Source organism: Monodon monoceros, unplaced genomic scaffold (genome assembly GCF_005190385.1).
Source record: "Monodon monoceros isolate NGI ecotype Baffin Bay Population unplaced genomic scaffold, NGI_Narwhal_1 Super_Scaffold_16, whole genome shotgun sequence".
NCBI lineage: Eukaryota > Metazoa > Chordata > Mammalia > Artiodactyla > Monodontidae > Monodon > Monodon monoceros.
The window spans coordinates 85,506,336-85,518,272 of NW_021703772.1; the positions used below are offsets into that span (position 1 = coordinate 85,506,336).

An 11,937-nucleotide genomic window follows, 5' to 3' on the forward strand; every position below is an offset into this window, starting at 1 on the left:
CTACAGACCTGCCACCTGGAACTCCAGATGCTTTTGCCCAACTGCTGACCTGCCCCTACTGCGACCGGGGCTACAAGCGCTTGACATCACTGAAGGAGCACATCAAGTACCGCCACGAGAAGAATGAAGAGAACTTTTCCTGCCCTCTGTGTAGCTACACGTTTGCCTACCGCACCCAGCTCGAGCGGCATATGGTGACGCACAAGCCAGGGACAGATCAGGTGGGGGGTTGGTTTTAAGTGATTTCTTTCTATAATAACCCCTTAGAGAAACGATATTGCTTTGATTGGCAATCATTATTAATTTTTCATGGCATTTTGAAGATGCAGATCTTTTAATGGTAATAGCTTTAATTGAGGTCTAAATGATTTTTTGATGGTCTCTTCTAATATGATTTAATAGTCTTATGTTCACGATCGAATGAGTGTGTTAATTTCTAATTTAGAAATTTTATTTGCACTTTAGTTTCATTTTTATGTTCCACAAAAAGTGAATGAAATTGTAGCTTTTTAATTATACATTATTAAACATCTCAGCAATTTTAATTCCATTTTTCACCTAGTTTTACTTAGATTTTTTTTTTTGTATGAGATCTAAGTCATAGTAAAAGAAGTGTGCATTTTTTCATTTGTCACGTAACATCTTCAATTACTTAGACTATTTTTACAAGCTGCTCCTAGTTTATGAAATTTCATTAAGTGTTTCAAAGAAAATAAAAAAGCCTCCAATATATGTGCATATCTATATAAAATAAACTGGATTAATACTAAAATGTTGGATATGCAATAAAAATGATCCCTTTCTGATATGCATATTTGTTACTAAATGTTAAAATTGCTCTGCCTCTTTCGGCTTACTTGTGTTAAAAATAAAAACTCTGTCTTAAACAGCATAGCATCTTAAATCCTTAAAATGATTGAATAGGATTGATTCATAGTGTCCCTTAAATGTTTTAGCAAAACTGCTCTTTCTGTCCTCCTGGGAGAATTGACTGCAGATTGCTATTATGAGGTGTTCATATGGTAACAGAAATGGTGTGCCTTAAGTCCCAATAACTGGCCCAACAGATCTGGAATCACCCGTAAACCTTGACACCATATCTGTTTTTAAAATTATCGAACAGGATATTGTCTAAAATTCTTATGTTTCTTTCTTATGGGCTTTATTTTCTTTGAATAAGGAAAATGAGAATAAGCAAACACGATCCAGCAATGGCGATGATACTATATTATGGAATTTTACTATTTTAAGAAAACAGCTCATGTAAATCATTTCATTTATATCTGATTGAACTTGTCACCTGAATGTTTTTCCAAGTTCAGTTATAAAAACTATGCTTGCATAGTTACACTTATGTAACAGTTTCTCTCCCCTTGCTTATATGCACAAAAACTCTAGGAAAAAAAACCAAGCCCAGATATTTATCTAGCATAACCGCTTTAAATTTCACATGCAGAAGTGTGATTGTGTTGGCGCATTATGAATGGTAGCTTTGGTGTTGAAAAGTCCCCTCATTTGCTCGTGGCATTTACAATTAGTAAATTAAAATGATTGTATCATATTAACAGTGGCACAACTAAAGTTTATAGTAGTCCTCTGAGGACTGTGGGGGGAGACAAAGCAGCTGTTGCTGTTTGTTTATGCAACTCAGCAACATATGAGCACTGGTCCCTCAATGGCGCTCGGCGGGCTGGGCTCTGCTTGATCTTTGAAGGTTGCTGCTGTTTGAACAAACCTCCCTGTGTCCCATGTAACACCATCTGTCTCACTAGGAATGTGGGAAGATTCAGCACACCCTAGCAGTTGTCATACCGTTTCTGTGCTGTCTTTTTGCAAAAGGCTTTTGTGTCATTGCTGCTTGAAAAAGGCTGGCCTCCTACCTTGAGCATCCAGAGTGGATGACTGTATTTCTTTCTTTTCTTTTTTCTTTTTTTTTTTCAGAATTCTAAGTCACAGTGCTTTTGTTCCCTTGTTCAAAAAGGTCAGCTGTGTTTGATTATATCTTTGCTGCTTTTAACTTGTCTTTTCAGCAAACTTTTTGTCTTTTTCATCCCTACTCCCTAGCACACTACTAAAAAGGAAAATGACAAGTCGGTGAAGTCTTTCCTACTGGCCTGTGATAAAACTGCTCAAGCAGCTCTAACCTAAGATGTTGTCTGTTACATTTGATAATGAGTCAGATCTTACATGCAACATCTCAGGAAAAACAGAGTTTATATTTGCTACTAGCATAGTGAATGGGGTATTTAAACATGCTTATCATGTAATGAAATAGTTATAGTCAAGGATTTTTAAATTTATGTGTGTGGGGCTTTTTTTCCTTCTTTAAAACTGGTATTCCTTCATTATAAGATATACTTTTACCTCAGTCCAGAAAATATGATAAAATGAGTTATTTGTGTGGGGAGATTTTTGGGGAGACTATTTAGGATTTTGAGGATAATATTAATTTTTTTCCTTGACAAAACAGTTGCATTCCAATAGGGAATCTTCAGATTTTAGAATTTGCAGTAAACACAGAGAACCACAAACATCTTTGCAATGATGCTTTCTCATCTGTAACGGCTCAAAGAAACATTCTGGAAAAGAGACTACAGAGATAATCCTAAAGCAAGTGTTGGATGCGCATGTGAAAGCACTTTTTTTTTATTTGTTCCAATTTTATTGCCAACATTATCACTTTTATTGCAACTCTGAACGGCTGGGCAAATAAATAAACATGCACTCAAACCTTTTGGCCTGTCTGAAAATAGAGGCCTTTTACAAATATTTGTAACAAATTTCCTTTGTTCCTCCTGCACAAAACTGATGTCAGTCTTCCTCCTTTCATAGCACCAAATGCTGACCCAAGGAGCAGGTAATCGCAAGTTCAAATGCACAGAGTGCGGGAAGGCCTTCAAATATAAACACCACCTGAAAGAACACCTGCGAATTCACAGTGGTGAGTAACAGAGGGGCTGGTGCTTACATTTGCATTTTGTTTCATTAGGGGCATTTTTAAAGATCGTGTAAAATTTACACAATCCTGTATGTAGTTTTTTGGATCTACCCATTTATGTCACAAGCTATGTGCACCTGCTTTGTCATCGTGAGACCTATGGTACCACCAGTAGCACTACTAATAAGAAGAGGAGTGCTTATACTTCTTGAAAATTGCAAATGCTTTGATTTATTGTGAAATCTAGAGGCTCCTTTTTGTCCTTTTAAAAACTCTTCTACAGATTAAATGTTTTGACCTGAAGAAACTCAGCTGGCAAATTCTGAAGGATATTCATTTTTGATACCCAACCTTGAAAGAAGAATGTGGGAGAATTTTGGAAAAGAGCTTTTGTATGATAAGTGTTCCTTGATTCCTGAGAGCGGTATATTACAGAACAACAACCTACCACTGAGATTTCTTCTTTATAACTATTTTGATAGCTCTGCCAAGCATTTTATTACCAAATTGGATGCTATTCAAAGGACTAGTTGGATTGGTAGAGTCAATGGAATCTTCACAGAGTTGATTAAAGCCATGGCTACACTTCCCTTTGAATACTGTGACATCTTTATCGTGCTATTGACCACACATTAATCTGACACTCTGTTTAAATAGGAGGCCGCCGATGGCAAGACCAGATTTGGGATCTTGGCTGAAAAAGGCACAGATAGCCCTCACCTTCCACTGCTAACATCTTGAATTATGTCCTTCCAGGGTAGATAAAGCCCTGAAACAGTGATAGCCACATAATTCTAATCTAACCACCAAGAACGTAGAGGTGCCCCATTGTGTTCCTTTCCTTTGGTTGCACAGATTCTTGCCTTGGTAGACAACTGCAGTCGTTACCCAATCAAAAAAATGTAACGTCAATTTTAATTGTCATTTTAGGTGAAAAACCGTACGAGTGCCCCAACTGCAAGAAACGTTTCTCCCACTCTGGTTCCTACAGTTCACACATCAGCAGCAAGAAATGTATTGGCTTAATCTCTGTAAATGGCCGGATGAGAAACAATATCAAGACGGGTTCTTCCCCTAATTCTGTTTCTTCTTCTCCTACTAATTCAGCCATTACCCAGTTAAGAAACAAATTGGAGAATGGAAAACCACTTAGTATGTCTGAACCAACAGGCTTACTTAAAATTAAAACAGAACCACTAGACTTCAATGACTATAATAAAGTTCTTATGGCCACACACGGGTTTAGTGGCACTAGTCCCTTTATGAATGGTGCCCTTGGAGCCACCAGCCCTTTAGGAGTTCATCCGTCTGCTCAGAGCCCAATGCAGCACTTAGGTGTAGGGATGGAAGCCCCTTTACTTGGATTTCACACAATGAATAGTAATTTAAGCGAGGTACAAAAGGTTCTACAGATTGTGGACAACACAGTTTCCAGGCAAAAAATGGACTGCAAGGCTGAAGAAATTTCCAAGTTGAAAGGTTATCACATGAAGGATCCATGCTCTCAACCTGAGGAACAAGGAGTTACTTCTCCTAATATTCCACCCGTAGGTCTTCCAGTAGTGAGTCATAATGGTGCCACTAAAAGTATTATCGACTACACGTTAGAAAAAGTCAATGAAGCCAAAGCTTGCCTCCAGAGCTTGACTACTGACTCAAGGAGACAGATCAGTAACATAAAGAAAGGGAAGCTACGTACTTTAATAGATTTGGTCACTGATGACAAAATGATTGAGAACCACAACATATCCACTCCATTCTCCTGCCAGTTCTGTAAAGAAAGTTTTCCTGGCCCCATTCCTTTGCATCAGCATGAACGTTACCTTTGTAAGATGAATGAAGAGATCAAGGCAGTCCTACAACCCCATGAAAACATAGTCCCCAACAAAGCCGGAGTTTTTGTTGATAATAAAGCCCTCCTCTTGTCATCTGTACTTTCTGAGAAAGGAATGACAAGCCCCATTAACCCATACAAGGACCACATGTCTGTACTTAAAGCATATTATGCTATGAACATGGAGCCCAACTCTGATGAACTGCTGAAAATTTCTATTGCTGTGGGCCTTCCTCAGGAATTTGTGAAGGAATGGTTTGAGCAACGAAAAGTCTACCAGTACTCAAATTCCAGGTCACCATCACTGGAAAGGAACTCCAAGCCGTTAGCCCCCAACAGTAATCCTCCCACAAAAGACTCTTTATTACCCAGGTCTCCTGTAAAACCTATGGACTCCATCACGTCGCCATCTATAGCAGAACTCCACAACAGTGTTACGAATTGCGATCCTCCTCTCAGGCTAACAAAACCTTCCCATTTTACCAACATTAAACCAGTTGAAAAATTGGACCACTCCAGGAGTAATACTCCTTCTCCCTTAAATCTTTCCTCCACATCTTCTAAAAACTCCCACAGTAGTTCTTACACTCCAAACAGCTTCTCTTCTGAGGAGCTCCAGGCTGAGCCTTTGGACTTGTCATTACCAAAACAGATGAAAGAACCCAAAAGTATTATAGCCACAAAGAACAAAACAAAAGTTGGCAGCATAAATTTAGACCATAACAGTGTTTCTTCGTCATCTGAAAACTCAGATGAGCCTCTGAACTTGACGTTTATCAAGAAGGAGTTTTCAAATTCAAATAATCTGGACAACAAAAGCGCTAACCCAGTGTTCGGCATGAACCCATTTAGTGCCAAACCTCTATACACAGCTCTTCCTCCACAAAGTGCATTTCCTCCTGCCACTTTCATGCCACCAGTCCAGACTAGTATCCCTGGGCTACGACCATACCCAGGACTGGATCAGATGAGCTTTCTACCACATATGGCCTATACTTACCCAACTGGAGCAGCTACTTTTGCTGATATGCAGCAAAGGAGAAAGTACCAGCGAAAACCAGGATTCCAGGTAATGAGACATATCTTTTTGCTTCAGAGAGAGGAGGTGAAAATTATATCTTTTATGTGTATGTAGGAAAAACATCTTAGTGAAAAGAATCTAGTGCTGTGTTCTCAGCAGAAATAGAAGAGTGGGTTTGGACTTGAATCTAAAACTGAGTGAGCTCCACAAATAAACGGAGAAACAGTGGAACACTGTGCTACGTAAGCACTTTTGCCTTAAGAAAGATAAAGAACTTAATATTTATTTTTGAGATTTATTTGGATTGATCCATCTGCTTTCAGAATTATACATTGATATGAATATTTGGTAGCATTTACATAGATGCTAAAAGTTAACATTTATGACAGTCACATACTTCTAGAGACGCTCACAACTTGCAATAATGCATGTATAAATTTGATGTTCACTTCATTTTATAGTTTATTTGGAAGAGCATTTTAAAAATATTTTGTACATTCCACACGATTTCCTTTGTAGGTTTCAAGCTAGTAAATAATTTATGGTTTTTCAAATACAAAAGCAGGTATGTTCTAACATCACGGAGTATAATCCCTGTTTGCAAAATAGAAGTGAAAGTAGCAGGGCACCTCTGTAACAGCTGTTCCGGTATTCCAATTTACAGTACATCTGCCCTCTTTGTAAATGTATTTAAGCCTATTTAATCTTCTCTAGTATTAATTAGTGCAAACGTAGTCTAAGAAAACTGAACTGTGGGCTAGCAAATGGAAATGTATGTTATCATGCAAGTTTGCACTCCTTTGGATCAAGACAAAATAAATATCAAGAAATTTAATAATTTACTGATCCACATTCATTATTGCTCAGCGCTGAAGGCTGTTTTAACATAGATAGAACATTGATAAAAAAGTGTTATTAATATTCCCTATTTCAAATTAGAAAATTAAATATAAAAATATAGCTTGAGGCCTTTAGTTGGTAGACATACATTTAAATAGATTGCATAATAATAACATTTTGTACCTAAATATAAAATTCAATTAAAATGGGGTTTCCACAGCTATGGATCATTCCTAAAGTTAAGCACGCTGGAAAATACACAAATTCTGATGTTTAATTCTCACTCACAGGTATTTCCTGATAGGAAGAGAATTCAGGAATTTGGGGGAGTTTATGTTTTTCTCACCTTCAGAGTTGACCATTTTCTATCCCTGAAAAACAGCAAGCTCTACCACCTAGGGCAGAGAAGGTTTATATTTTTGTTGAAATGTGAAACCTCATATATTGTTTGTGGAAAGTAATAGTTTTTAAAAACTAGATCGATCCGTCACTAGCACCTCTGAGGTTCTCCAAATGTCAGCCGATGCGAAGTTGTTTGGTACAAACACAAAGAGAAGCAACTGTGTTGAACTATGTGATTATATCACAGGGAGAATTGCTTGATGGAGCACAAGACTACATGTCAGGCCTAGATGACATGACAGACTCCGACTCCTGTCTGTCTCGAAAGAAGATCAAGAAGACAGAGAGTGGCATGTATGCATGTGACTTATGTGACAAGACATTCCAGAAAAGCAGTTCCCTTCTGCGACATAAATATGAACACACAGGTATGAGTGACTTTGACTAGCTAGTTAGAGCTTCCCGGCCTGCTGTACATTTCATAATATTTAATGAGTACACTTGTGCAACATAAGATGTAGCATATGCTGATACCTTCAACAAGGAAGAAATAATGCTTTTGCCTAGCTCAGTGGGACTTTTTCGTTGCCTGTTTATTGGATCATTCATGTGTTTATCAGTGTGCTTGTCTTATATTTTTTGAGTTAGTCTTACACCAAATTCACAAATCATGTCAAAGATATATTTAAATGGCCAGGGCAGTGAAATGACATGACACAAGCCAGCTATTGAAAATATCTTCAAATTCTTAAGCTGTGATGAACCTGTATATGGAAAAATTTAACAATAAAAAATTCAGTCAATGCTGTATTCGTTTCATCATCGAAACATCAAGGAAGCCACGATTTGGGGGTAATTCTGTTTGGTTTTCATAAGTTGGCCATGTTTTGAATAAACTAAAAGCATTAGGACTGTGAAAGAAAAGACATAAAGTGGATAATAGGCCAAATGAGCTACTGGAATTACTAATATTTGGAAGACTAAAATACAACTTTCTAAATTTAAATAGTTTCTTTCCAATTCATGCATTCCTCATTAGGAAGCGTTGACAAGATAGCAGCCTGATTCTTCCCCATAAGGAGAGAAGTAATGAGTTAATTTTTCAAAAGAAAGCTGAAGTGCCATAAGGTGAAGCAATATTAGTTCCCACAATCCAAGATCTGATCTGCAACTGCGTGCTGGAGCTACGCCTGTGTTCCCTCCCTCCCCCTCCTTCCACCCTTAACCACAGAGTAACTCGGCTTCATCCCTGTTCTTAACCCATCTCCAGCTTTTCTCCAGTAGAAATTTGGCATGCTGTACTGGCCCTAAGTGGGAAAAGAAAGAATGTAGGATCGCAACCAAAGTACTGATGGGCGGAAATTATAGGAAAATTCTCATTTTAACCAAGATGTCTAGTATCAAACATTTTAATATAGGGACTTCCCTGGCGGTCCAGTGATTAAGACTCCGCCCTTCCAATGCAGGGGGCGCGGGTTCGATCCCTGGTCAGGGCACTAGGATTCCACATACCTCGCAGCACAGCCAAAAAATAAAATAAAATGAGCTTTGAAAAAATGTTTTTAACATAGAGGAAAAAATTAACCTAACATTAATGCTCTTTGGGGAAAAGTAATGAAGAGGCAAAAAAGAACAAGAAAAAAGAAGAAAAGGGAATGTGAATACCTCCTGTCACAGTTTGTCTAAATACGTAGCACCCTTTTTAGTGACTGAAAACCATCCTTGGGAAGCCTTTGTACTGATCACTCTCCCTTATTCCTCACTGGGCATGTGAGGGAGGCAGTACAAGTGACCACAATCACCTGAGGGTCAGGGAAAGTTGGGTGAGTCCTACAACGTTAAGTGTTGAGGGTATTTGTAAAAAGAACAAGGTTGATTAATAACAGCGCTCTTATTCCAACCAACCCAGTTTTCTTTTCCTTCAGTTGTCTGATACTAATTGCTATGATTTCAAAAGTTCAACTAATGATACTTTTAAAGCAACCTAATTTGAATAGCAAATCCCAATAGTTTTTACACTTGTTTGGTAAAATTCAATGTTTGAAACATCACAGTTTTCTTACATTTGTCTTTTTTTAAAAATTTATTTGTTTTTATTTTTGGCTGCGTTGGGTCTTTGTTGCTGCGCGCAGGCTTTCTCTGGTTGCGGCGAGCTGGGGCTACTCTTCGTTGCGGTGCGCGGGCTTCTCATTGCGGTGGCTTCTCCTGTCGCGGAGCACGGGCTCTAGGCACGCAGGCTTCAGTAGTTGTGGCTCGCGGGCTCCAAAGCGCAGGCTCAGTAGTTGTGGCGCACGCACGTAGTTGCTCCGTGGCATGTGGGATCCTCCCGGACCAGGGCTCAAACCCGCGTCTCCTGCGTTGGCAGGTGGATTCTTAACCACTGCGCCACCAGGGAAGTCCCTGACATTTGACTTTTATGATAGATATCAATAGATGTTTTCTTTAGTACCAAGTCCTATTTTTGTATTATAGATTAAAGATATTTTCATACCTAAATTTACTTTAATATCTTAATCAACCTCAAATATATTTTGTATTCATTATTCAACTACAATAGGCACATCATTGAAGGCATCTTTCCCTCTCTGATTGGTTTTATTATATGACCATATGCAAACTCTACCGTTTACTACATGGTGAGTGTAAAACTTTTATTTTAGTGAGGGCTGTCATACATATTGACATCCAGTCAGTATCTTTATTTCTTATAAATTAGTCTATAAACTTCAAGGTGTATAGATAGTTAAGAGACCCCAAAGTTGACAAATGCAAATATGCATAATCAATTTGAAAAATATACTGTGCTTAAAAAAAGATAAAATATTCTGGTCCTTTAAGATGTGAGATCAGCTGCCTAGAAATATTGCCTAGCAACAAGATGCTAACCATCCAATGGTTTCTCTAAACATGTGATTAATTATCCTCCTGTTGGCTTCCCAGCTTGTCAAGTTTCCAGTGTGTTAACTTTTTGGTCTCCTGACCAAATATCTCATGACATTACTATCTGTCAGTTATTAGGTTCCATCAAAGTGAAGTTCTTCATGAATTTTCTATCAGTACGATATATGTGGAAATTTAGTTCATTTTCCTTCCCTAATTGGGCCCCACAAGCCTTTTATTTGTTTATATTAAGCACTAGTAATACTTTGAGAATGTGTTAATATGAAAATTATAAGTGAGAACAATCTTTGGGTTGATTGATTCTAAGGTTGGGAAATGAAGTTGAATGGTCATTTGATTATGTGTTGATTACGAATGTGTCATTGATAAAGTGTGTTTGTTACATCTGTCTACAATTTAACATATAGAATAGTTTAAATTATGAAGGAAATTATGAGCTACTTATTCTCGAGATCCTGTGCTCTTTTACCTCGGTCTGTTTAATTTATTTCCTAGGCAGACACCAAAGATATAATGCTTAATTCTCCTTACCAATAGCTCATTGATTGCTTGCTTTTCCTGGGAACCGGGACTGGGACAGAGGAAGGAAACACTACATAAATGTTGATTTCAATAGGATTAATTGTCACAAACAAGGACTGTGAAATGAACAATCTGAAACTCCTGTTAGGCACTGTAAAGCACTCACTTATATTCCACTAAAATTTAAATCTGACATTTATTGAGTACTTTCTCTATTGAGACATTGCAGTAGGTGCTCTTAAACCCACTTTATTTAGAAAAGTAATAAAAATGTTTCTACTTTTGAGTGAAGTCAGAGTTTCAAATAAATTACCAGCCAATTTTGTTTCTCAGGTACATGGTAATATTTTTCATACCGCAAACCTTTCATTTATTAACTTCAGTTATCATTCTAGCTGTCAGGTGAATCATGAATCTTGATATTAGAGAAAAAATCTTACCCTGAAAAAGTTTTGACTCACTCAGTATCAGTTTGGATGATTTTTTCTGAATCTTGTTCATGTGGAAATTTAATTCCAGGACATCTTGATTTGAATCAGGTAAACCGATCAAACAAGTTAAAAAGAGATAAATGACGAAGTAAGTTCCTATTTAAATTGAATTTATTAAATGCTTACCAGTGAAATTTCTGGAGATGAGTAGAATATTTAGTGCAAGGCATAGGTCAACACTCCTGCTTCCCAGTTCTGTCCTTTGTATGGCATAATAGCTGAACATTTTATTCTTTTAGGTTGTCAGTTCATAGTGTAGAATTAATGTATTTCAATATAAGCATATTATTTATTATCAAAGGAATTTCCTGAAAATCAATTGCCGGTAGCCATCGAATATCTGTATCTTAGACTGCAGGTCAGTGGGCATCCCCCAGGCATTTCTAACAGGCCTTGAACTTGTCCTTGAGAATGCTCCTTCTCTCTCGGGATGCTGCTCTGTGTTTTGTTCCTTTGGAAAAGAGAAAGCCACATCAACTGTGATGTTCATTCAAAGTTATTCACACGCTGATCCACGTAGTTACCTAACTGATAGACATTTTTGTGCTCTTGAGCTGCTGAGACATTTAGGGAGGTGGTAGGACAGTTCTGCCCACGTGTGCTGTAGCAGCTAAAGAACCAGGAAAGTTTTAATCTGCAATTTCTCTTCTCTCCACTCAGATTCATTTCATCCATGTACTCTGCTCCTGATACATGCATCTTGCTTACGACTTGGGAAATTATTGAACATGTATTCATAAATACAAATAAAAATATGAAACATTCATCGAGTGCTTACTATGTGCAATCCTTGTGCTAAACACTTTACCTACATTGCCTCCTTTACTCCTTATGTCCAGTCTACAAGTTAGGTCCTCAAATAATTTCCGTTTTACTGACAAAGACCCTGATCCCTGGAGAGGTTAACATGCCTGAGACTGCACAGCTGGTCATAAAAGATGGGTTTGAACCCAGGCAATCAGACTCTAGAACCCATCTTCCTTATCTAGCACTGCACCACCCTGCCTCTGTGACTGAACTGCCACTGTCAGAAACATCTTATCCTAGC

At 37.9% G+C, this 11,937-nt stretch overlaps 1 protein-coding gene across 4 annotated transcripts in view; it reads left to right on the forward strand.

Moving 5' to 3' along the window:
- The window catches only part of ZEB2 (zinc finger E-box binding homeobox 2), a 132,013-nt gene that overhangs the window by 112,859 nt on the left and 7,217 nt on the right, over positions 1–11,937 (forward strand). For all 4 annotated transcript variants that reach the window (XM_029224710.1, XM_029224713.1, XM_029224711.1 and 1 more), the window contains 4 exons: positions 7–221; positions 2,833–2,941; positions 3,869–5,841; positions 7,223–7,403. In XM_029224710.1, coding sequence (XP_029080543.1) covers positions 7–221; positions 2,833–2,941; positions 3,869–5,841; positions 7,223–7,403 — 2,478 coding nt within the window. The remainder of the gene's footprint in view (positions 1–6; positions 222–2,832; positions 2,942–3,868; positions 5,842–7,222; positions 7,404–11,937) is intronic.